The sequence below is a fragment of the Felis catus genome, chromosome A3 (assembly GCF_018350175.1).
Source record: "Felis catus isolate Fca126 chromosome A3, F.catus_Fca126_mat1.0, whole genome shotgun sequence".
Taxonomy (NCBI): domain Eukaryota; kingdom Metazoa; phylum Chordata; class Mammalia; order Carnivora; family Felidae; genus Felis; species Felis catus.
In genome coordinates this window covers 48,126,613-48,153,225 of record NC_058370.1, presented here as the reverse complement: position 1 = coordinate 48,153,225, position 26,613 = coordinate 48,126,613, and the positions used below count along the sequence as shown (strand labels likewise).

The window sequence follows — 26,613 nt, the reverse complement described above, 5'->3', positions numbered from 1 at the left end:
ATGACCTGGGCCAAAACCAAGAGTCAGACACTTAACCAACTGAGCCACGCAGGTGCCCCTGTTTTTAACTTTTAGAGGAACTGCCAAACTTTTCCACAGTGACTGCACCAGTTTACGTTCCCACCAGCAATGTGCACGGGTTCCAGTTGTTCTACATCCTCACCAATGCCTTCTGGTTTCTGGGTTTTTGATAATAGCTACCCTAATGAGCATGAAGTCACACTTCATTGTGGTTTTGGTTTCCATTACCCTGATGGTTAGTGATGTTGAGACCCTTTTCATGTGCTTGTTGGCCATTTTTTTTAATGTTTATTTATTTATTTTGAGAGACAGGCTGAGAGCATGAGTGGGGGAGGAACAGAGAGAGACACACACAGAATCCGAAGCAAGCTCCAGGCTCTGAGCTGTCAGCACAGAGCTCAATGCAGGACTCGAACCCACAAGCCGTGAGATCATGACCTGAGCTGAAGTCAGACGCTTAGCCAACTGAGCCACCCAGGCACCCCAGCTTGTTGGCTATTTGTCTATCTTCATTGGAGAAATGTTGGTTCAGTTCCTTTACCTGATTTTGAGTTGGGCTGTATTACATTTTAGAAATTCTTTATATATTTTCTCCCATTCTGTGGGTTGCTTTTTTTACTCTGTTGTTGGTGTCCTCTGATACGTAGTTTTTAACTTTGATGAAACCCAGTTTCTCTGTTTTTTTGTTGTTACCTGTGTTTTTCACATCATATTCAAGAAGTCATTGCCAAACCCAGGGTCCTGAAAGCTTCTCCCCTGTTTTGTTGTAAGAGTTTTATAATTGGAGATCTTCTGTTTAGGTCTTTCATTATGGGTGTATAGTGTTTTGTGTATAGTGTTAGGTAAGGGTCCACCTTCATTCTTTTGCTTGTGGATATTCAGTTTTCCCAGCAGTGTTTGTTGAATATACTGTCCTTTTGCCATTGAATATAGTCTTGGACCCCTCACTGGAAATTATTTAACGGATATTCTATTTGACCATCTCTTCTATCCCATTGGCCTTATATGTCTGTCTTTCTGCCAGTATCAGTCACACTGTTTTGATTATGTAGTTTTGAAATCAGGAACTATGAGTCCTCCAGCTTTTTTTCTTGCTTTTTTTCAAGATTGTTTTAGCTATTCAGGGACCCTAGCATTTCCATATGAATTTTAGGATCAACTTATCTGTGCTAAAAAGCCAGCTGGAATTTGATGGGGATTGCATTGAATCTGTAGACCAATTTGGAAAGTATTGACATCTTAACATCATTAAATCTTCCAAACCCTGAATACAGGGTGCCTTTTCATATATTTAGATCTTCTTTAATTTTGTTCAATAATATTTTATAGTTTTTAAAAAGTGCTCAAGACTTGCGCTTATTTAGTTACATATACTGCTAAGTATATTACTCTTTTTGATGCTGTTGTAAATGGAATTGTTTTCTCTGTTTCCTTTCAGATTGTTAATTGCTAGTTTTATTTTTATTTATTTGCTAGTTTTATATACTGCAACCTTACTGAACTAGTTTATTAACTCTAGTGGGTTTGGGGTTTTTGTTTATTTGTTTGTTTGTTTTGATTTCTTTTTAGAAAATCATGTATTCATGTCATCCGAAGATAGCTATAGTTTTACCTGTTTTCAAATCTGGATGCCTTTTACTTCATTTTCTTGTTAGTTACCCTGGCTAGACCCTCCTGAACAATGGTAAATAAGTAGCAAGAGCACACATCCTTGTCTTATTCCCATTTTAGACAGAAAGCTTTTCGTCTTCCATCATTAAATAATATGTTAGCTGTAAGTCTTCTGCAGATACCCTCTATTAGTTTGAGGAAGTTCCCTTCTCTTCCTAGTTTGTTGAGTGTTTTTATCCTCAAAGCATATTGGGTTTTGTCAAGTGCTTTTTTTCTGTTTCTGTTGAAATGATCATATGGTTTTTGTTCTTTATTAGTGTGGTGTATTTTATTGGTGGATTTTCATGTTTTGAACCAACCTTACATTCCTGGGATAAATCCTGCTTGATTATTGCAAAGTTTGGGGGTCTTCAAGGGCACCTTCAGGTTTGATAATTCTCTAGAAGGACCCATAAGACTCAGTGAAAGCTATTATGCCACAGTTATGGTTTATTATACCAGAAGGATACAGATTAAAATCAGTGAAAGAAAGAGGTGCTTAGGAGCAGGGTCCAGGAGAGTTGCAAGTGTGGAACTTCCTATTGTCCTTCCCCAGTGGAGTACTTCCCCCAGCAACAATGTGTGAAAATATGCATGGAGTATTACCAACAGGGGAAGAAGTTCACCTGCGCTTGGCATCTAGAATTTTTATTGTGGCTCATAGACATGGCTGATCTTATTCTCCAGTCCCTCCATATGTTGAGCTGAACCACGTTGTCAGAGACACTCAGGTAAACAAAAATACTCTTCAGGTAGGACATTCCAAGCAAGGGCTTAGAGATGACTTCCCAGGAGCCACAGACAAAAGCAAGACCTCACTTTGGACAAAATTAATTTTTTACTGTATAGTCATAATGTGTAAGCCTTTTTAAAGTTGTCAGAGTTCGTTTGCTAGTATTTTGTGGAGGATTTTCAATCTATATTCTTTAATTTTCTTGTGAGATCTTTGATTTTGGCAGGAAAGTAATACTGGCCTCATGGAATGAGTTGGGAAATATTTTCCCGTCTCTGGAAGAATTTGTGAGGGATTGATGTCCTCTCTTTAAACATTTGGTAGAATTCAGTGATTTTCTCTGTTTTTCTGTTTTCAATTTCTTTGATTTCTAATGCTATTATTTCATCCTCCTACTGTCTTTAGATTTATTTTGTTCTTCCTCTTTTAGGGAGTTGAGGTGGGAGCTGAGCTTACTGATTTTCCTCTTTGTTGTGTATACATGTTGAGTGCTATCAGTTCCCCTCTAAACAATGCTTTGTGTCTCACAATTCTGTTAAATTGTTTTATTTATTTCATTGTATTTATTGATTTCCGTGGATTATTTAGAAATGTTTTGGTTAATTACCAAGTGTTTGGAGATTTTCCTGTTTATCTTTCTGTTGATTTCTAGTTTGATTCCATTGTAGCTGGAGAACACTGTGTGATTTCAATTCTTACCAATTTGTTAAAGTTGTTTTATGGCTCAGAACATGGTCTAACTTGGCTATTGTTCTGTGGTTCTGCTGTTGCTTGGTGGCATGTTCTGTAATGTTGATTAGACTTTCTTGGTTGATGGCGTTGTTGAGTTTTTCTGTATACTCTATTTCTGTCCATTGTTGAGAGTGGAGTGTTAGAGTCTCCAACTGTGATTGTGGATTTTGTCTCTCTTCTTTCATTTCTGTCAGTCTTTGCTTCGCATATTTTGCAGCTCTGTTTGCTGCATACATGGTTAGGATTGCCATTTTTTTTGGTACGTTGATACTCTTACCATTTTATAATGTCTTCCTCTGTTTCTGTTAATTTTCTTTGCTCTGAAGGCTACTTTACCTAATATTAATATAGCCTCCAGCTTGCTTTTGGTTAATGTCTATATGAGATAGCTTTTCCCATCTTTTTCATTCAGCCTGCCTATATTACCGTAATTGATCGAGTGAGTTTCTTGTGGACAGCATGTAGTTATGCCATGCTTTTTAATCTACTCTGCTAATGTCTGTCTTTTAATTGGTTTACTTGGAGCATTCACATTTAATGTAATTTTTGATATATCAGGACTTAAGTCTGCCATTTTATTTATTACTTTCTATTTATGCTGTTTTTTGGGTTTTTTTTTTTTGTTGTTGTTTCCTTTGTCCTGCCATAACTTATAGTGGGTTGCTTGATTATAGTGTTTTCAAGTAAATGTCTTTGAGTAGCTGTTTTTAGTGATTGTTCTAGGTATACCATGCACAGAATTTATCACAAGCTAATGGTACCATCATTTTTATTATTTCCAGTGAAATATAGAAACCTTCCTTTCTGTCCCTTTCTCCTCTTCATTCAATTTATAATTTTCTCTCCATACTTTGAGAACTACCTCAGTCAATGATATAATTTTTACCTAAACTGTCCAACATAATTTAAAAAACCCAAGAAGACAGGAAAAGCCCATTGTATTACCCATATTTTGCTTACTATGTTCTTTCTTTCTTCTGATGTTCTAAGAGAACTTGTTTCATTTTTTCCTTTGCATTTAAAGAACAGATACCCTTTTGCCATTTTTTTTTAGGTCAGGTTTACTAGTGACAAATTCTCTTAGTGTTCCTTCGTCTGTGAATGTTTTCATTTCCACTTCATTCTTGAAGCATCTTTTCCCAGGGTATACAGCTCTGGGTTGACAATTGATTTCTTTAGTACCTGAAAAATGTGCCACTTATGACTTCTGAGAAGTCTGCTGTCGTTCAAGTTGTTTTTCTCCTGTAGATAAGGTATCATTTTTTCTGACTGCTTTTAACATTTTGTCCTTGGCTTCAGTTTTTCAGAATTTTATTCAGCTTGGCCCGGGTATTTTTGCTTTCATCCTGTTTGGGTTTCACTAACCGTCTTGAGTCTGTAAGTTTATGTTTCTTGCCACATTTAGGAAGTTTCAGCCATTATTTCTTCAAGTACTTTTTCAGCCCCTCTCTCTGTTCTCTTCTCCCAGGACTCGGACAACTTGAGTATTAGACTTTGTTTTATAGTCTGATAGTCCCGGATACTCTGTTCATTTGTTTTTTTTTGTTGTTTTTTGTTTTTTTTTTCAATCTGTCTGCTCTCTGTTGTTGAAACTGAGTAATTTCTAATTACTAATTTCTGTCATTAGTTCACTGATTCTTCTTTTCCTTGTATTCTGCTGTTGAGCCTATTCACTTTTTATACTGGTTATTGTGTTTTTCAGTTCTGAAATTTCTACTTTTTTTTTTTTATATCTTATGCATTTTTTTTTTCTGCTAGAAATTTCTTTTTCTTTGTTGATGCTTTCTGTTTTATCTTTAGTTTTAAGCATTATTTTGTAATTGTTGATTGAAGCATTTTTATTAGGGCTCCTTTTAAATCTTTGTTGTGTAATTCTAACAATTCTATCCCCTCAAAGCTGTCATCTTTTGGTTGTTGTTTTCCATTCAGGTTAAGATCTCCTTTTTTGGTGTTGTGAGTGAGTTACTGTTGACAACTGGACTGGAACCTATTTAAACCTTTCCTCTCAGCTAGTGTCCTGTGACCCTGCTCTGGTTGCAGTAGGGGCCTGTCGCTTCACTGCCGCCGGCTGGAGCTTGAAGCTCAGCCCCCACTTGGCCTCCATTAATGTCTGGGCCCTCACTACTGTTGCTGGGTGGAGGCGGCCACCAATACTATATTGGGGTTGCTCTGCCAGGTGGTGGTGGAAGTTTTAAGCCTCCATAGGCCTCTTCTGACATCTCACCTGCTGGGAGATGGGGGATGACCCCTCCCTCCTTCCTACTGGGTGGAAGTGAGGCCCAGGCTCCCCAGGAGGTCTCCAGGTCCCCACTGCCTCGAAGCAGGGGTGAAGGATGGGCCACTACTAGCTGGTGGGGATGAAGGCTTGGTTCCCTACTGGGCCTTTGTGAAGCCACCTAGGCAGGGGGCAGGGCTTTGGGGATCTCCCTTGCAGTCTCAGAAGGATGGACATCTTAGCTATGTCTGGGGTCTTTGCTGAAGTGAGTGAGGGTGGAGCCACAGTTTTCTGTGGTATTTGGAGTAGAGCAGTAACTTCCTAAACTTTTCTGTCTTGCTAGGCTCCCCCTTTCGTGGTCTTTCAGCTAGACAAAGCAAACTTCTGTATATTCTCTCTCTCTCTCTCTCTCTCTCTCTGTCTCTTTGCTGCATCTAGTGTGGCATTTATGGGTTGCTAACTTTTTGTTCCAAGTCCAGGATATATGAAAGAAAAAGAAAACCCAGGGAACCCGTGCTGTGTTTTCCGCGTGTCTCCTCCTTTCAGTCTCCTTGTGTTGGTTTTATATAAAATGGGGCTTTTAGTTGCACTTAGCAGGAGGGATGGAGAAAAATAATGTCTATTCCGTCTTCCTGAAAGTAATAGTCTTCTGGATCATTTTTAACAGGTTAGCACTTTATGTATTAAATTCCATTTCTTGTATAGTAGAATTTCCTAGTGTGTGATACTGGGTTAAAAGGATGTATCTATAGCTAAACTGATGTAAGTAAGATAAAACAAGTGTCTTCTAAAGGGCAGATGAGGATCAGTTTGCCTAATAGGAAGGCAAACCTTTGAAATCTAATTCTGCTTTCTGTGCCTAGGTTGGGGCAAACACTATGGATAATCCTTTGTTGAAGTACAGTGCAAAGGACTACTTCTTTAAAGCAGCCCTCTGTCACTTCATAGTAGATGAGCTGAATGCCAAGGTAAGGAGGCCTGCAGTGCCAGTTTCTGCTGCACTTGACCCATGAGAACAAGCCTCCGGCCCCCTGTCGTTCGTGGTGTGCTTCACTGAGTGATAGTGGTTGTAACAAGACCAAGCTGCCCTCATTAATATAATAATAATAATGCTGATACTGTGCTGTGCATCCCAGTTGTAATCTTGTTACAGCTGCCAAACTGGTAGTCACATTCCCTTCAGTGGTTTTACTTTAAAGAAATTAGGGGGTTAAAGGGGAAAAAGTAAAAGTAGAATAACATCCTTTCTTTCAAAGTCCAAAATCAATTTGGAACGGGGATTGGGGAGACAGGAGGCAGAGATTTGGGCATACTTGCTGTGTCCTTCTGGAGGTGGGAGGACAGAAGTAAAGCCACTGAAGGGGAGGCGTCCTTCCTTCCAGCCTCCAGCCAAGGTCTCACTGGGATTTATTTGCAATCTGGACAGTGTAGTAGATGGAAATGGACACCTTGTCTGTTTGTTTTTAAGAATTAGATTTGGTGGGGCGCCTGGGTGGCTCAGTCAGTTGAGTGCCCGGCTTCAGCTCAGGTCATGATCTCACGGTTTGTGAGTTCAGGCCCCGCATCGGGCTCTGTGCTGACAGCTCAGAGCCTGGAGCCTGCTTCGGATTCTGTGTCTTCCTCTCTATCTACCCCCTCCCCCACTCACACTCTGTCTCTCTCTCTCTGCCTCTCAAAAATAAACTAATAAAAAGAATTCGATTTGGTCCACATTGTCATCTCTACAGCAACCTAATTCAGAAAAATTAGTTTAGAAATGTATTCATAATTGAAGTTGGTAATTCAGATTGAATAGGTTTCCTGTGCTGATAGTGTAACAGCATACTTGTTATACATCTAAGTAGGCTTCAGGTAGATCTTACTGAAGGACTAGGATGTTCGGATAGAAAGTGTTTTATTTCCTGATTCAGCAAGTCACACATTAACAAGTGTTTTTCTCTTTTAGCTTGCTCTTGAGAAGTATGAGGAAATGTTTCCAGCTTTTACTGATTCAAGAGAATGTAAGTTATTGAAAGTAAGTAACATCACAATTTGAAGAAGAAAAACAGTCTTTGCTGTCAGGTGGGATTGGATCTGAAGTGAAGTTCTAATTCTGTGAGGAGCGCTGGCATTCTCCTGCCTTTGCAGAGTGGGTCTCAAATGCCACCAGAGTCAAGGACGGAAGCATTGTGTTCTAACCCAGGCAGCTCGGAAATGTTAGCCCAAAAACTGGGTCCCTGCCTTAGGGTAGCTCTTGGCTTACATTTGAGTATTTCCTCAATTCTGTAAGGTGTTTGGCAACATCAGTTAATGTGATACTAAGGCTATTTCTATATTTGAAGTATCTATTCATGGGTGGAACTGTTTAGCCTATCAAACTAACCTTTCCATACTTACGCTACCAGAAACTTCTAGAAGCTCATGAAGAACAGAACAGTGAAGCTTACACTGAAGCAGTAAGTTATGTGTTTGGGATACAGTACATTCTTTGAAGTTCAAATTACAGAAACTTCTTTTCCTTTTCCTGTATAATGCTTTGGAACGGGGACTGGGGAACATTTGTTTGAACATTTATCCAATATACCCAAGTTGTATTTTCCAAAGGTCATGTTTTATATATCCCACAAACCTTTACAATTAGACAGTTCCATTAGCCATGCTGACTTTAGCTGGGAGACAAATTTAAGAAGAGAGTATCATAAACTGTTACACTTTGCTATTTTAATGTTTTCCTTTGAAAATACCTGATCCATAAATAACTAAAGTAAAATCAGTTAAATATAGCTTAAAATATAAAAACAAAGCAGTGAGAGCTTGCTATATTCTTGGAATAAAAAAATGGAAGACTTTTTTTTGTGCTCATTAGTTTTCTATTTTCCCATCTTTTGCCATCTTGTGTTTAGAATCCAGCAGATTTCTCAGTATCCTCCATTAATTTATTCATCATGGCTTTGAAGTGATAGTAGAAAGGAATATTTTCCCATTTAACTTTTGCTACCAAACCATCACATGCTGTTGAGATATCACTCTTTGGTAATGCGTTGAAATGAGTTAAAGGGATTCTGCTTTCACATGTTCTGTGTCTGCAAGCACATTCATGCATGCAACACCAGTAATTTTCCACATTTTCTTCTTATACACAGTCTCATTTCCTTTGTGACATGACATATGCTCTTCCAATTATAAAGGTGGTTAGGAGTTTAGCATGTTAGCATACAGAGCAGTATAAAAAAGCACAGGAATTTGTCGCTAGCTCCACCAAAATAGTCCCAGGATAATGAAAAAACATACTATTTTTAAAGATGAAAGTTATAAACTGGAATGAAAGGTTTAAATGAAAAAAAGTTGGAGGATTATCACTGGAAATATTTAAACAACCTGGGGCATTATTTTTTTGTGTGTTTGGTTGTATTTCCATGGAATAATTCCTGTTCCTCTTTCTTTAAACTAGGTGAAGGAATTTGACTCAATATCTCGCTTGGATCAGTGGCTTACGACCATGTTGCTTCGTATCAAAAAGTCCATCCAAGGGGATGGAGAAGGAGACGGGGACCTAAAGTGAACATTATGTCTTTGTGGCATGCAGCTGACTCCTCTTTAGTTTCATGTTAGGGCCACATGATCTTTATGGGATGCCCATTTAATGGCTTAATTCTTTGCATATGAGCCAAACCATGTGTGTGTGTATGTGTAAGCTCCCTGTGTTTGTCTTTGTGAAGCAGACAGCTGGGAAGGTCCTGTGCGTATCGTAGGTGTGATAGGCTATTCCATGCTCACTGGAGCCCCCACGGTTTTTTGAGAACCACTTCACAATCTTATTCCTATCATTTTGATATTTGCAGAGCCCATGTTTAACTTTGCCACGTATTTTTATGTCATTTTCTTGGACTGGAGTACCAAACCTAATCATGGTAATAGATGCTTTGCCTGTTTTCTATAAATTCGTACCTGGATGTATTCTCTAAATGTACATGTTTAGTTCAGGATGGCTGTTAGGAATGAGTTTTATGACTTCACTTATTAGAAATTGTTTATTTGTTGTTGTGATTCTTATGATGGTGCTAGTGACCAGTGTGTTTGCTTTTTATATTGTTGTATTTGCTGATGTGCATGCGGAAATTCAGAACATCCAGGGTCTGTCAGCAGCGCTGACTTACGTTGTGAGAAAAGGGAGCTTCCTGGCAGGGCTTGCTTACGTGTATGGGTGGATGTCAGGGTGAGTTTGACCAATTTGTACTCACTCACACATGTAAGATCTATAAGAAACAATTTTTCCTTTTCCTGGAATTTGTTTCCACTTTTTGTTGGGGTGGAATCCTTTCTTTATATTCACATAAATGTGATTCAATTGGCATGTCCCTTTTATTTTCATGTTCAGATACTTGCCCACGTTGAGACGGTGCCTGCTGTGCCCCCGCCATGTGATTCCTCATCCGAGCTGGGGTTTATCTAGGTCAGAGCTTGAGAGAACAGTCATTATTTTACCCATTTGTTGAATGTGTTGGGTTAGGTGGGGTAAGTATAGGTACAGGGGTTTACTGTGTGTCCAGTTAGGGAAGAAGGCCAACCAGCTTCTGAGGAGGATCGATTTGCCTCTCGGTTGATGGAGTTGTTTGAGCTTGTATATTTTAATTTAGTTGTATCATTTTGGTTTACATAATATGTGCTCTAATGACTTATAAGCTTACATTCTGTGGCTTTAGACATGCTCTTATTTCCTGAATCTTCTCTGTGCGTATTCTTATGCTTAAATCACTTAAGTTTGATATGCATTTGTTCCTAGACTAGTTTAGGGGTCTTTCTAAATTATGCTGCTGTCATTAAATACAGATAACGAAATTCCCCATGTTAGGTCAGACAGTAACTGGAATTTGAAGGGTGTTTTCATTTTTAGATGTCCCTCAGCTGGGATTGGTAGGCTTTGGCTGGGCAGAAGTAGAGGGTGTGGCCAGTCCAGGGGCTGAGAGAGAAGGAAGGCATAGGGGTGGTAAGCAGGTTGGGCTGGGATGAAGGAGAACATAGCAAGAAAGGAAGTTGGAAAGGGCCAGCTGAGTCCTGGTGGTGGAGGCTGTCCTTCAGGTGGCTGAGGATTTCCTGGCTGCAGTTGTGGGGTCACCTGTGCACGGTAGCCTGGTGGGGAGGAAGGTCAGTGATGGCTAGAGAGGAAGGTCAGAAGCCATGGTACACTCTTGCCTTTGGCCCTGAAATCTGATGAGTGTTCCTTCCTTCCTCCAAAGGTCTGGGATTCTTAGAAGAAAGAGGGCTATCACGGTACAATTGAGAACATGACCCATTTGCTACTTTCTTCACTTCCTATTGGAATCTCTTAATGAAGAAATGATTTGCACAGAGTGGTTTCCTATGCTCAGTCTGTTCCACAGCCAGCTGAATGCACTTGTGTGAAAGTGAGGCATGGTGAGTGCTTTCCTAGCCTGTGTCCTCAGGCTGTGAGTCTGTCCCACCTGGAGAGCATTTAAATCCTACCTGCCAGGTGCTTGTTTAATCACTAGTGTGAAGGTTTGTTTCACTTGTTAAAAGGACCTTCTGGCCTGACCACTTGAAGTAAGAACAAGATGATTTCTCTTAAGGCGATTCCTTTCCCTGCGCTCATGCCCCCGACAAGCCCTATCTGAGGAAGTGGTGTGGTTTGTGAAAACAGTTGGAGAGTTGCTTATTTTTATTGAAGTAAACAAGTAAACGGGGATCAGTGGCTGAGTTAATTTTCTGTGTTTAATATTTACATGAAAAGAGTTAAAATAATTGTAATGGCTAGAACAGAACTGCCAGAAAATAAAAGGAAAATGAGAACAGTCCTGTTAACATTATCCAAACTTCCTTCTTTTGAAATGTCCCATCAACGTCGGGTAGTACCAGGACTGAGGCCCGAGTTAGTTTTCAGGGGTTACAGAATATTCTTTATGAACAAAATATAATGAGTATTTATGTTCCAGCTCTTGTATTTTAGCAGATCGGGGGGTTAGTTCATAGTCTGAGTCAGTCACAATTTCTTACAGGAAAGCTTTGCTTTTTGTGGCAACATTTTTATATAGCTTATGTGAGTTCCTCCTTTTTTTATTTAATGATTTGAAAACAGTATTTTTGCACAGTTGTGACCGTGCGTGATGACATCCCTGTAACCAAAGTGTGTGCATTTATTGTATCCTCTGATACTGTGCATTTAAAATGTCCAAATGCAAACCTTTGTGGCTTCCGTCGGAGGACCCGGCAGCACGGCATGCCACCCGCGACCCGCCTGCCCACAGTGCGAGCTGTGGACCAGAGCAGGCTCCCGCCACCACGTGCTGAGCCGGCCATCGCGGGGTCTCCTCCCTTGAGCTCTCGGGTGGAGGATTATATTATGAAAACTAACCGTGTGACCATCACTCTACCTTAGCAGAAAGAGTGTGTATGTTTTACATCACCCTGTACAGAAAATAAAGTGGAAATTATGAATACTTTGATGGGTCTTTTCTAGATAAATTTAAATCAAACTTCATTTCCTTGAAGTTGTTCCCGTTAAGGTAATGGGCATTAATATTCTCTAAGCTGTTTGAATTTCCATCCAAACACGAGTTGGGCTCTGCCCAACCTCCCTCACTTGGTGGAGGTCTGCTGCCCTGGGGCATCTCTGCCAGCAGAGGCTTCGGCAGCAGCCCTGGTTTCAGCCTGTAGATGCAGTCCCTGGATTTGCATGGTACCATCCCTCTGGCTGCCAGGGGAAGGACTCCTGCTGGCATCCCTTTAGGCCACAGTCACTTGCCAAGTGCAGGGAGAGCAGGTTCCTAGAAGACTGTTGTGGGGGGAGGTGAGGAACTCTGAAGCCCCTCACCTCTGTGCAGTGTGGGTGTTCATGTCACTCTGCAAATGTCTATACAGGGACAACACGTGCTCCTGGGGAGGAGCAAGCCCATGGGCCACTCGGGCCTCAAGTTCTGGGGAGTAAGAGGATGCCCTTGGGGACGAGGCCTCTTGCAGACCAGCTCCTCCCCTCCGAGAAGAGTGGTCAGGTCCATAAGAATATTCACAACAATTTAAAGAGAATTCAAAGCAAATTTTTAAAAATGAATGGCAGAATAGGCTGTCCAGCCTAGGCATTCTTAGTTGTTGATCATTCTGGCTTAGTTCTCATTCAGGTGTCTCTCCCCAGGACCCTTTCCTAACGGGAGCTGCTGTGGTAAGGGTCCCTGTATAGACTGGCAGAGGTTATGTGGTGGTTTCTGGGGTTCTGCTAGGATGATCTGCCAGGTGGCCCTTGAAGCCGTTTGTAGCCTGCCCAGTTCTGTAGGCCCACCTTGGTACAGGTGTACAAATGGCCCTTTGTGTGAGTGCCCAGGCCCTGTATTCCCCATCAAAATAATACTGTTAACTTCCAAGTAACATGAACACCATAAAGTTCGGGAACAAGCACTCATTTGGTCTCAGAAAATGTCCATGGTGTGGCAAGGTTTAAGATTTTAATGGGTTAGAACTAAATTATAACTTACACTCAAATCTGTTGGATTATCACCTATAGCAAAACCACGTTTCTGTTAAAGTCAACTTTAGTGTAAAGGTCTTCCCCACCCACCACCACCACCACATGGCTTTCTTTTTCAAATTCTGTACAGCAAATTTTGGTAAAAGCAAAGGCAACAGAGTGCTTGGGAGTTTGCACTGAGAGTATTTCCCACAAATGTTGGGAAGGCAATAAATCATCCCCTTGGTCACCTTTCATGATGCTCTGGGACAAGCAGCACCAGCACCCAAGACACTTTCCTAATCATGCATTTGGGACTGACATACTCAGAGGGTAGCCTTGCTTTTTCCCAGCAAGACTGTACTTGGGTTAAGAAATTGCAACACCCCACAAATCCCGCTGTGCTGGATCTTCTACAAGGTTTTTTCATTTTTCTGCTCTCCCAGGCAGCCTTACCGTCCTGGGAAGACAGAAACGGGTCTAGTTGGAGACACATCTGTGATGGGAACTGTAACATCACACTGAAGAGGCCTCTGTGCAGACGCCAGAGCCCTGGCTGCTCGAGCTACCACCCCTGCATGCCGAGGCCAGCATCCCTCACAGCCAGGTGTTCACGTGGAGAGTGCATATGCAGTGCAGATAGTTATGGAGACAAATCCTAGGACTACAGGCCCCGATTTTGAATTTCATTACCCATGAAATGAAGAAAATATTTGTTTCAATTAAGTATCTTATTTCTACAGAGCCTAAATTCTAACAGCGGAAATAAACTTCAGATTTGCAAAACTTTTTACAAAGCAAACATTTATTAACACAGTAAATGACTTTTTGTAGAATTTCTAAAGAAACAAATTCAAGACAAAATTTCTTCCAGTAGGTAACAAAATAATCTATTATTTAAATTCCTTCTCATTAAGATGACTTTATCCCATGAAACAGTACATCAGCTGGGCAGGCTCATTCTCTTACCGAGAACAAAATTGGTTGTGTGACATCACTTTTATTCTATAAACACAACCACGATATGTTATCATTGAAAATTCAGTACTGTGATTTTCAAGAGCAAGTGTGAAACATTTTATCAGCACCTAAAACATCTCAGAGTGGCTTTCGTGTTTAACATGTCACAAGTTAGAACAAAGTAAGCATTTAGGGAGAATGTCTTCCTGCATTAGTCTCTGGCATAGTGCAGGTGTGACTTCATTCTGGAACTCAGGATAAACTGCCTTTCTCTTAGAAAGTGTGTATGTTTTCACAGCAAGTTTAATAAATTAAAATGTAGGAAAAATAGCAACTAATAAAAGAATTCTTCAGGGTTCTCTTTTTAAATTAGCATGTTTAGGGTTACACATGAATCAAAGCACTTAGCGTGTGGCAACATACCCAAGCCACTGGAACCAAGGTCAGGCTTAGCAAATACAGCAGAGTTATCTTCATTGCAAATTCATTTTGAGCAAAAGGCCAGCACGAGTCAGCCTCAGAAGCACATAAGACAAAGTTACTGGTTTTTCACAATCCACTCTTAAGGCATAATCAAAGACAAGTTCCAAACCTTTGGTCCCTTCTGCTACATGCTCACGTGCTCCCAAGGAAGCTCTGGGAATTACTTGTCTGTGTCAAGCTCTTGATACATGAATGAGAAATTCTGGGTTTCTGAACATCACGGAGTCAGTCAAGAATACCTAGCAAAAAATACTAACACTCTGTGTTCTAAGATGTGCCAGACCACCTCATTGCTACTTGTGAATAAAAGGACTACATGACGTTTCAAGTGTTCTAAATCCTCTTGCTTAATCTTTTACACCTCTGTAAAACAACTATACCATTTGCTGCTAGAATCTTTGGTAGGACAGCTTTTACCTAATCAGATTTTAGGAATGAAACCCACCAGCCACATTTCATTTTAGCAGTTATTCCAGGACCGATTTCCTAGCTGCATATGTGCTGTGAGTAGAGAGTATACTAAGCCATTCTGCAAGCGTTCAATTTGTCATTTCTTCTTCAGTGCCTACAAAACAAGAGGTGGAAGGGAATGGATGCAACTGTCCATTTCTTCAGTCCCATTCAAGGGTCCCCAGAGCAAATCAGACTTGCTTCAGTTCAATAGGAAAGAGTTGAAAACATGGTCCCAGTTTTATTTCAGCTTAATAGCCTAAAGGTATCAGAGTAATAAACCCATACTGAAGTGTAAGGCAGGCTGAGAGACCAGGGAGACCACGAACACTAACTTTAAGAGCTGGGCCAGGGCTCTGGATCTATAGTTATGTAGTTGTCCAAACTTCATACACATCAAGACAAGCAATAGAACGGTTATGCATACAACCTGCACCAGGATTAAGTGAGGTCATGTTAACTGCCTTGTTTCTTGATCAAGTGTAGCTGAGGTCATGCAGACTGGGATTTTTAAGGGAAAGCTCTAAAAATGCTTTGATAAAGACGTGCAAGTTAGCAGAGATTCAGGAAAATGTGCAGAAGCTATTCTTGCCCATTTTGCCCACACAGTTCTTGGTCTTGGCCCCCGATGCTAACTTGTGTACAGTGATCACTCACACAGAGACGCAGCGTAGGATCTGCTTGGCAGGTGACTCCAAGCTTTCATTCCATGTTGGTCAGAGAGTGAAGCTGTGTGGGCATCGGGTCTGTCTGTGGAGTCAGCTCACTAAGCTCACTGATGGTGGTGGCCAGCAGAGCGTCCTGAGACACCACAGAATCATCTGACTTGCAAGCCGTGTCTGCAGAACTGTTCTCATGCACGGCAGGTACACTAGCTTGGACTGTGGCTAGGTTGTGAAAATGGCCATTTTCTGCAAAAGACAGCAATTTATCTGAAAGTTTCGATGGTGTGTATTCTTCGTCCGGCTGTTCAGTCTTGTGTGTGTCATCATTCTTGGGTGAGCCATCTACAATAACAAGGAAAGACTTCCATGGAGTATTCTTATCATGTATCTACGAATCAAACACAAAACAAAAATCACAACGTGTCTCTGAACAAGTACATCTTTTACATTTTTTTTAATGTTTATTTATTTTTGAGAGAGAGAGGCACAGAATCTGAAGCAGCTTCCAGGCATTCAGCCTAGAACCTGATGCGGGTTCAAACCACGAACCGTGAGATCATGACTTGAGTGGAAGTCAGACACTTAACTGACTGAGCCACCCACGCGCCCCAAGAACATCTTTTAAAACAATGGTCTCTTTTCAACTTAATTTTGCTTCTACCACAACAAAATACCCTTTCACTAATGGCCAAACATCTTTCTACCACCACTGTTACTGTTAGGAAGTACTTATCATAGATTGTGCCTTTAGAGGCCTGAAACTCAGTTCTTCATTCACACTGGGAATGTACACCCTGAAGAGAAAACCTGAAAAGGAGAGACCTGTCGTCTTCTATAACCACCTTATGGAACGATGGCCAGCATTTCTGACTGTCTAGAGTTAAGGGTACATGGGGCCCAGAGATTTGTCATTCCGAAGCTACAGTACTGCTTACCGAGGTGTGCCGCCGCAGAGTGGACTTGTCAGTAAACGTCCGCCCGCATGCGTTACACATGAACGGCTTCTCCCCTGTGTGGATGCGATGGTGACGCTGGAGAGCGTTGAGCTGGGTAAACTGCTTACCACACTGGTCACAGCAGTAAGGACGTTCCCCTGAGACAGAAGAGAAGAAAACCACTGGTTCATCTCTCCAGCCTACTGTACTGAATTCTGATACACTCTGGAATCATGCCCACTAGAAAGTATCAGCAGAGGGGCGCCTGGGTGGTTCAGTCGGTTAAGCGTCCAGCTGATATTGGCTTAGGTCATGATCTCACAGTTCCTGGGATCAAGCCCTGCATTGGGGTCTGCGCTGGCAGCATGGAGCCTGCATGGGATTCTTTCTCTCTCTGCCCCTCCCCTGCTCGCCCTATCTCAAAATAAATAAACTTTAAAAAAAAGAAAAAGAAAAAAAGAAAGCATCAGGAGGAAGGCTATGCTGGGAACGACCGGAGAGTCGACTGACAAGTACAAATCTATCCCTCGAATAACAGGAGTTTATGGCCTACACCCAAAGAGAGCCAAAGCCAAAAGCTGGTATTACATCTACAGAAATTCACCTGTTTTCCACAGTAACGGAATATAAAATTCCAAGTCCCACTGAAACTGAATTTGTGCGTGTGTGTATACACTAACATGTAGATCATTACCCCAAGTTCAAATGTCCACATATCCACATCCACATTCAAACATTCATACCTTTTCAGTTTGTCAGAGGCAGAAACTAGAAACTCGGATATTTAAAAATGCTATCACAACACACAAAATAATGCTCAACTCCAAATAATTTTCTAGTGAATCTAAAACCTTTGGGATATTATTCTTGCCACACTGAACTCCCTTCCCTGGCTACATTCCAGCCATACCTGTATGGACTTTAATATGCTGGTAGAGCGAATTCCGTTGGGCAAAAGTCCTGAAACAAACTTCACATTTAAAGGGTTTGGATCCAGTATGGATTCTATTGTGATGTTTTAAATACTCCTTAGAAGCAAAACTCTTGCCACATGTTTCACACATAAAAGGTCTTTCACCTACATGAAAAGATGAAACAGAAAGTCAGAAATGATACAGGCACCAGAACACTCTAAGAGTTGGCCCACACTCTAGATCACCTATGAACTCGAAAGTGCCGTGCTGGGCAGCACATTACATCTTCTAGTTAAAACTGTCATAAAACACCTATTTGTGTAAGATGTCTGCTATCTGCTGAAAGTTCACGTAAAATACACTTGGAAATCCCAAGAAGGATTCCACTAGCCTAGAATTAGATCATTCAGTCAGCCCACATTTTGGAAATTCAGTCATTCCAAACAAATTTTACAACTTGTTTGGGGGAACTGTTGGATTTTGCAAAGCAGCACTCCTCTGGCACTTTATCAGGACAAAAGTCCTCCTTGGGAGGATAGGAAGTTTACATGGCTACGTATGCACAGCTGCTCTCAGGCAGCAACTCCCATCAACCTGGACTAGAGTACATAACAGGAGAAAAATGTTCCCACCTCATGTTGTATAATTTGAGTCTTTTAATCCCACAAATCAAACTCATCTGATTACTAGATGTGCCCCTGATTTCACAAACAACACAATAAAAATACTGCCTTTAACAGAACCCAAATACATTACTATTTTCATCAAATGACCAGTGCTTACTTAATGATTCAGTGTAGCCTGACCTCACCTCCACCCCCAATCTTCCATGAGGTACTGATTCTCATTTCACAGTCTCAGTAATTCACATCATTAAATGCCTCGGCTCTGCTTCACCTGCATTTGAACTTGAGGCTCATATGGCAGTGTTTAGAGATAAACATTTTAAAATGCAAGCAAGTAAGAAAGAACTGGGTTAGTATGGTAACAGCAGCATACAATAGTTAGATTCTGTATTGTATACAGCAAGGTTCTGAACCTCAGGATTACTGTGCTGAATTTGAATAAAGCCAACTTACATTTTCTGCATCACATAATAAAATCACATCACAAAAATTTTAGAAGATAGAAATGAGATAATCCCACTACCTAATACATCATAGAAATTTGTTTTCATCTAGTCTCTTATGTGCAGGTTTTCAATGTAGTTGGGATTAGCTGTATGCATAATTGTGCATTTTCCAGTCCACATCCGGGCACAGGCGTTTTTCATAACGTTCAGAGCCCTGAGAGCCGCCCCATCAGGAGCCGGCAGAAGATGGATTTACCAGTTTACTGGACCACTTCCTTGTGGATGGACAATCAGATTGTTTCCAATGCTCTGTTATTACAAAGAGCAAGTAGGTGGATGACAGCATATAGTTTTTTCCCATATTTTGAACAATTTCTTCAGGACAGATTCCTAGAAATGGAATTTTGGGCTAAAACACTAGGAACTGTTTCATACCTCATCATATGTAAGACTCCCTTGCCACCTTCCACTTCCCAGTGTGCACAGGCCGCTACCTCAAGCACGCCAGCACTAGGGGCAGAGGCATATTTTATTTACTCGTTTTTGCTCACTTATGAGATGAAAAAGCTGTATCATGGCCTTAGCCTGCACTACTTTGGGAGATGCCAACTTCTAAATTAAATGGCAGTTTCTTCTACAGCTACAAAGACATTCAATCACAACAGCATTGAGTATTTACCTGTGTGACACCTTTTATGATAAATCAGCATGTGGTTCTGAGTGAATCTTGCACCACATTCATCACAGACAAAAGGTTTTTCCCCTGTATGAATTCTGAAAGTACAACATTCAGATGATAACTTAGGATGTATCTCAAAGCCGACTTTGCAATACAATTTCCACTGTAGCCTGCAAAGGTGGTTATTCCAAGAGACCGAATGAGAATGGCCTAAGTGGAAAGACACAGGCCCGTGACCTCTGTCCCCAGATCCATTTCCAGCAGGGGCCAGCAGGCTGCCGCACTTCCCCGGGGGTAGGGGTGCGGAACAGCCCCTCACTGCCCTCTGGTTTACACTGCATGGCTGGCAGACACGCACCTCTGCACGCTTTCTTAACTACTCAATGGTGCTGGGCCACATTTGTATAAAGCTTCCTCGTGAGAGTGATCAACCACAGACACCTTGGGGACCACGGCTGACAAAGCACCACGTGATCAAAAATGACCGGTCCAGAAAGAACAGTTCTCAAAATGCTGAAGAAGCCTGGTTTCCGAGGAGGACACCTCAGCATTTTAGTTTCCCAACTAGTATGTAGTAGCCATCGACCACAACTCCCTAAGCACTTCCTAAGCCAAGTTTTTAAACTTCTCACATAGAGTAAAAAGACAATGAATGCCATGTGACCAGCCCAAAGACTGGCCCCGGCCTGACGGCAGGTCTGTACTACAGGAGAAACTGCTTGTCTGGATTTCAAGCATAAACAGTGAGGCCTGGAAGGACACCTACTTAAAAACTGGTGTACCCCACCTACACTTTGGAAATTATGAACAGAAAACACTGTCCTGATTCTGGAGGTTGGGCTAACCAACAGCACACTTTCCAAGCCCAGAGAACAAACACCTAAGACCAGAGGAATGTCTTAAAGCCCTAAATGGCCTTTCACTGAGGTCGTTAGTGGGACCATGGGACCCAGCTGGTCACAGGCCCAAGTTCTAAATAAACAGTCAGGAAAAGAGCAATGAAGGTGATGAGCTCAACTGCCCCTCAAGCATGGTGGCACTGTGAGTTCCAGGGGCTACTCTGAGATCAGGATAGCCTGGTCTGCATGGCTGCAGAACCAGACTGGTAGACCTGGTGTTCCCAGTGGCCTCTGCCTGGGTGGGCCAGGGCTCGGTGTCCAGGCTTCTGTGCTGGCACTGGGCACAGGGCGAGGGGGACAGCCATCAGCCTAGGACCTGTAGGAAGGCTGAATGAAAAGACACCTCTACTCAGGAAGAGAATTCACAGAGGTCCGAAAGCAGCCCCCCAACTTCTAGAGGGCACAGATTAAGATACAGAATGTTCTAGATGTGGCCACACTGGTCAAACCCTGGAACCACCTCGATCTCTCGACACCTGTCTCCAGAACATCAAGAGGCTGCATCCCAGGTAAAAAGCACCCTTGCAGCAGCTTCAGCTGGTGGCCGTGGCCCTACCTCATGTGGGTCTTCAGCGCCGAGGGCTGAGAGAACTTGGCCTCGCACTCAGTGCAGCCATACGGCTTGTGGCCCGTGTGCGTCCGCTCATGCAGCCGCAGCGCCGTCTTAGAGCTCAGGCCCTTGCCGCACTGCTGGCACTGGTGTCGCTCGCCGCCACCCTCGTGCACCTGCACCACGTGCCGCTTGACGTCCTTCTTCCTCTTGAACTTCTTGCCGCATAGCTCGCATGGGAAGTGGCGCTCGCTGCTGTGCACGTGGCGCTGGTGGCTCTTGAGGTTGCAGCGGTTGGCAAAGGTCTGGCCGCACGTATCGCAGCGGTGAACCACCTCAGTGGCCACTCCGTGATGGTGCCGGATGTGCTTCAGGAAGCTCTTCTCATAAAGAAAGGCTTTCTCGCAGATAGTGCATTTGAAGTTGCTCTTCCTCTTCTCACCCTCCTCATCTTCGTCCTCGTCCTCCTCCCGACGGCCTGCGTCCTCCCGGCCACCCACTTTTGGCAGCACCTGAACTGCCTCCACTGCCGTGCCACATTCTTCATGTTTTGTGACGGGCTCCATTTCTGCACCCATGGCATCCGGGTTAGGGTCCTGGGGGCTGCAATAGTCCCCCATGTTGTCCTCGGCACTTCTCTGCTGCTCCCGGAGCCTTCTTGTGTATTTCTTTTTAGGGATTTCCACAAACACCTTTCTTCCAGCCAGCCTTCCACTGGCCCTTCTGATTTTTGGGTAGGGAGGCTTGACTGCATCTTTTTTCTTGTCTGGTTTCTCCTTGGACTTCCTGGGGGGCATATCTGGCAACACACCATTGCTGATTGTCTCTGCTGGGGGATCTGAGGAATCCCCAAGGCCGTTAGCAAGAGGACTGTCCACAGTGGGACTTGCCCTGGGGTCAGGGGCAATGGTGGCTTGGGAGCCACTACTCCCTTCTGCCTCCTGTGACTCGGAGAAGTTCTGCAACTCCAGAAGTACCGACTCTAACATCTGCTTCTTCAACTGAAAACAAGTTTCCGATAAGTCCAGACATTTCAGTTTCTCGGCCATTTCCAGCATTCGCTGCACCCGATCTTCCTCTACCTGTACCTTCGCAGTGTAGACAAACTCAAGAAATGAAGCAAAGTCAACAACTTGCACTTCATTTAGGTAGACATTAGTCCTCGTACCATCCACAGTCTTCTCGTTTAGAAACATTTCTTTAAAGAACTTGCTGGTGGCTGCCAGCACAGCCTTATGAGCCATGAACTCTTCGCGGACACCCTGGTACTCCACGCTGACAGTCACATCACACAGGTGACCAAGAAGGCGCAGCTGATGCATTTCATGCAGAAGGTTGAATGGTGAGGATTTGGATTCCAGCAGAACTGCACCACTTTCCATGTTTCTTCTTTCCAAAAACAGCTCTGAAAACAGAAGCAAGAATTATTCATGCATGAGCAACCACTAAAGCAAAAGGATTAAAAATTAGAATTATTTCAGTTCTCTAGAGGATAGGAGCTGATTAACAACCAAAACCCAACTTTCCTCACATAAAGATATAAATCACACCACATTTTTTAAAAAGCTTATTTATTTTTGAGAGAGAGAGCATGAGCAGGCTAGGGAAAGAGAGAAAGGGAGAGAGAGAGAATTCCAAGCAGGCTCCACACTGTCAGCGCAGAGCCCAATGCAGGGCTCAAACTCACGAACCATGAGATCATGACCTGAGCCGAAATCAAGAGTTGGACGCTTAACCGACTCAGCCACCCAGGTGACCCCAAATCATACCACTTCCTAGCGGGTTTCTAAAGTGAAGTTTTGATGTACCCTCATAAGATAATATTTAATGAAAGAAATAATACTAAGATTTCTCCCAGGGATAACCATAAATGACGAAAGTGAGGCCTAATGAAATATATTCTGGCAGGAACTTGCATACCTAGAACATTTTCTACCTTCCTTATAGACCCAGACCTCAAAACTGTAATAGAATTTACTGCAACAATAATGTCTAGCTCTTTGACTAGGAAACCAAATAATTAAAACAAAACACATGGCTGCCACTGAGAACAAATCTTAGAGAATCATGTCTGCCTTTGAAAACAACCAACTAAATAACTACTTTCCATGAGGAAAACTTCATGGAAAAGCAGTCCATAATCCATGGCCATTTCCAGCACCCCTAAACACCTCATAATTTGAATTCCTATCACTTTATGAGAATACTTTCAGGAGCTGTGCTAGTGACCAAGTAACTTAATTTCTCTAAACTACATACAGTCTGCTCTTTTGTAGAAGATTGCCAGGCCATGCGAGGCTTCAGTGAGTACAAGCATGTCAAGTGCTTACAAGCGCACCTGAGACTTGTAAGGTACTTGCTACTGGCTTCCTAGGCCTGGGTGTTACTGTTATCCCCATTTCACAGAAGAGGAACAAGGTAAACCTTGAGACTGAGGTTTGAGGCTAGACCTGGTGGAACTGACTTGCACTGAACTGCTCAGCAGGCCCCTCGCTTCAGCATGCCAAATGCAAAGAGCTGCTTTTCCTCCCTAGGTTTTTCCACAGCTGTGGATGCTGCAGATTTCACCCCCACCCCGAGGTCTTCTCTCCTTGGCTTCCATGGCACCCCACACCATCATGGGTCACTTCTGCTTGACTGGCACTACTCTCTTCTCACACTCTCTATGTGCTTTCTTTTCATAGAAAGCTTATGCTCCTGAATCTCCCTTCCTCTTCCCAGTATGTTTTAGTTCCTAAATCTCCAGCACCCATCCAAAGTACCTGTCCTCCTTCAGCCAGATCTTAGATGTCATCTCAGACTCAGCATGTCTAGAGCAGAACTTGTCTTCATCTTCCCTGGAAAACCAGCCTGACCTCTCTTCACTTCTCTATTCCCACCAGTGATACTGTTTCCAGTACCTGACACTACAATTGGCTCCCTACAAACACCAGCCCCCCACAAACATGAAAAAAGACTGCCCTCTGAGAGTTCAACTGTAACAAGAACATCCAGGAAGCCTGAGCACTCACCTGAAAACACCGATAACCCTAGGTAATGGGTTATGGTGTTGGGGGGAAGGGGGGGGGGGAACAATAGGCCTAGGACTGTCATGCATTCCAGCCCCAGCCTTGGAGACATGGCTGCAGAGGGCTTTCTCAGCATGATGCCCATACTCACCAGCAGCCCTCCACTTTCCCAAACCTCTGCCAAACGGCACCTCGGGCAGACGTGTGAACATAGAGGCGGCCTGATAGTAATTTCTGAGTCTATCAACAAAGTGATTTCTGAGCAAGATTTCCCATCCTGTCTGAGCACAGGAAGGAAAGGCAGTGATCATGGCGACAGGAATCCTCCGGCCTGGGTGACAGCTGCATCTCCCACTGTAATTGGATGGCACCCGGCCGCACCTCCGTCTAGAGCATCGCGCTCCAGCCGGCGGCTCTCCGAGGCCCCTCCGCACTGGGGAGGGTGCGGCGCTCCCGCCCAGCCGCGTCCGGGTGGGCATCGCGCTCCAACGGAGGACGCCCCCGCCTCCTCCGCCCCTCCGACCAGCACACTTCCGAGGGAGGGACACACGCCCCCGCTGCAAATGGACTCGGTGGTTGCTGGGCCGCGGGCGTCCACGGCGCCCGCGTGACCGGGCCTGGACCTCCGACTCCCAGCCGTCCCTGGCTCCTGCGCTCCCGAGGCCTGCGGCTCCTCCCGAAGGGCACGCGCGGCCGGCCCGCTCCCCGCACGCGGACAAGTCGGGAGGCAGCAGCTGGGGCAAGGAGCCCGCAGGGCCTGCGGGCCGCACACTCACCTCCCAGCCGGCGCCGCCGCCGCCGCCGCCGCCGCCGCCGCCGCAGCCACCGCGCGTCGGCCGGACCAGGCCCCGGGGGACCGACGGCCGGCTGGGCGGGGCGCGGCACCAGCGCGGACGCTGCCGATTGGTCGCCGCAGGCCCCGCCCCACCCCAGACAGCCCCGCCCCCTCCCGCGGCTGGGGGAGGGGCTGCGCGCGCACGTCCGACTGCGGAGGCCGTTCAGGGAAAGTTACGTGATTCGACGTACGCTTAGGGCCTGAGTCTCTCAGTCCGCGCAGGATTGCGTCACCCGCCGCGAGCCAAAATCTGCGCCTGCGTAGAAGACCACGAGGGCGTCTCAGAGTGAGTTCACGGCGCGGCGGGGGCGGGGCTGGGCCTGCCCCAGAAGGTCACGTGAGCGTGGGGGCGGGGGCGTGGTCACGTTCAGGTTCGTCTCGGGTCGCTAGCCCGCGGCGCCAGCTACCCTTGTGCTGCGCGCAGTCCCGGGTGGGGTCAGCCACGCGGAGTAGGGGACCGTCTGCAACGCCGGCCCGGCACCGGGAAGGGGCAGGCGTCCCGCGCGCGTCCTGGGACTGGCGGGCAGCGGACAAAGGACTTCCACGTGCGACTGGACGGGGTTGGCGAGGGGGCGGGGTGATCGGCAGGCATTCTTTCCTCGTGGTCCCTGCCCAGGGTTCGCCCTAGCTCACGAGAGCCGAGAGCACACCACACACCTTACTACAGCGTGCAGTGTAGTATCCCTAAAGTCTGCAGCCTCGCACGTGGTCATTACAGAGCTTGCCAAGACCCTGCCGCCCTTGGGTGGAAAGAATTCATGCTCCATCTTCGAACACTTAAGCCGAAAACCTTGCTGCTGCCACGCATCCTTGTGCAGTCTTAATCAAAATCCTGCTTTGGAAGACTTGTCTTAAACTAAACTTAAAGTTCTCAATCCAGACCCTGGCTTCCCTCTTCGAGTCACCGCTAAAGATTTTCGAGGTCCTGTTCCCGCTTTCTGTGGCCAGCCATGCACTGGGCATCGTCTTACCTACAGGATGTGTTGGTGATGTGTGGGACTGTAAAGCAGACATTTAAAAAATAAGATGCTTAATTCTTCCTTTTGAAAATATTTACCTCTCCTTTTTCTTTCAACATTTAGTTTAGAAAAGGGATCATTGTAAGTATTCTTTGAAATGTACCTAAGTCCTTTTGAAGACTACCTAGGCCTTGGGTCAGCTTTAAGACCTAGAACCTAGAAGAGTCTTGCTCCAGGGCCCTGGAGCCAGCTGTTTGCAGTGTAAACATCCAGAGAGAGAGCACCCAATCTCCCAGTTTCCTAGGACACTAACTTTAGTGAGCGCCTTGCTCCAAGTTGCACAACTAACTCCTATCATGAGTAGCGTGTTTTTTCCTCTGGATAAACTAAATAGCCAACCTAGATGGTCAACCCAGTCACCAGGTAGAGAGGGTGAACTACATGTGATCAGTAGTGCTGTCTAGTCCTTTTACTGGGACACTAGTTATTACTGTTTATGTTGAGAATATATATGAAACAGATCACACCAGAAAATATGTATGTAACCGCTAACATGAAGGGGTGAGGTTTCTGTCTGTCAATTGCCTGTGATGCACATCACATTCTTGTTTAATGCTTATTTGATAATAAAAGTGTGTACTACCTTTATGGAGAAGATTTCTGGGTTGGGAGAAGATTTTCTTTTTAATTTTAACAGGAGCCAGCTTACCACACATAGTAGAGCAGGTACTCAGTATTTGAAGAATTAGTGAGAGGTGGCTTTGCTTAAGCACACTATATTTGCACTCCATGCTTCCAGGAAACTGGAATGAACACAGTTTTCACTTGGACCCCAGAAGGTCCAGAATGATTAAAAAAAAATTTTTTTTAATTAATGTTTATTTTTTTTTGAGAGAGAGACAGAGAGAGAGGGAGACACAGAATCCAAAGCAGGCTGTAAGCTCTGCACAGTCAGCACAGAGTCCGATGCGGGGCTCAAACCCATGAACCATGAGATCATGACCTGAGCCGAAGTCAGACACTTAACCAACTGAGCCACCCAGTGCCCCAGTCCAGAATGATTTTTTAATTTATGATTTTGTTTTGCATTACGAAAAGGTGATTGCTTCCTCACTTAAATCTTCAGTGCTTACTGGCCATTTCTGTATCTCCTTTGGAGAAATTTGTATTCTAATCCTTTGTCTATTTTTTTAGTTATTAGTCATTTTATTATTGAGTTGTAAGAGTTCTTTTTATATTTAAATAAAAGTCCCTCATCAGATAATACAATTTGCAGATATTTCTCCCATCTTGTGGGGTGTCTTTTCACTTTCTGGATGGTGTCTTTTGAAGCATGGGACTTTTAAATTTTGATAGACTCCAATCTGTTTTTTTCTTTTGTTGCTTTTGGAACCTGTCGCCTAATCCAAGGTCATGAT

At 43.9% G+C, this 26,613-nt stretch overlaps 2 protein-coding genes across 10 annotated transcripts in view; one reads left to right on the top strand and one right to left on the bottom strand.

Annotated features, from left to right (window-relative positions):
* Positions 1-11,785, top strand: part of NAPB (NSF attachment protein beta) — a 41,485-nt gene extending 29,700 nt beyond the window's left edge. For 4 of the 8 annotated variants that reach the window (XM_003983836.6, XM_019826898.3, XM_023251513.2 and 1 more), the window contains 4 exons: positions 6,215-6,319; positions 7,297-7,365; positions 7,736-7,786; positions 8,782-11,785. In XM_003983836.6, the coding sequence (XP_003983885.1) occupies positions 6,215-6,319; positions 7,297-7,365; positions 7,736-7,786; positions 8,782-8,892 (336 nt within the window). In that variant the 3' untranslated portion in view covers positions 8,893-11,785. The remainder of the gene's footprint in view (positions 1-6,214; positions 6,320-7,296; positions 7,366-7,735; positions 7,787-8,781) is intronic. The other 4 variants (XM_023251515.2, XM_045053939.1, XM_023251514.2 and 1 more) reach the window with 4 other exon arrangements.
* Positions 11,786-13,572: 1,787 nt separating this feature from the next.
* GZF1 (GDNF inducible zinc finger protein 1) lies at positions 13,573-24,324 on the bottom strand. 2 transcript variants are annotated; one of them, XM_023251511.2, is made up of 6 exons: positions 24,178-24,324; positions 20,400-21,798; positions 18,945-19,039; positions 17,190-17,357; positions 16,280-16,437; positions 13,573-15,732 (listed from the first exon to the last, which is right to left on the bottom strand). In XM_023251511.2, exons 2-6 carry the CDS (start codon positions 21,773-21,775, stop codon positions 15,382-15,384), a joined length of 2,148 nt encoding a protein of 715 aa, XP_023107279.2. In that variant the 5' UTR covers positions 21,776-21,798; positions 24,178-24,324; the 3' UTR covers positions 13,573-15,381. The 2 variants fall into 2 exon arrangements, with proteins under 2 accessions (XP_023107279.2, XP_044909873.1); XM_045053938.1 differs by lacking the exon at positions 24,178-24,324 and adding an exon at positions 23,553-23,895.
* Positions 24,325-26,613: the final 2,289 nt, after the last annotated feature.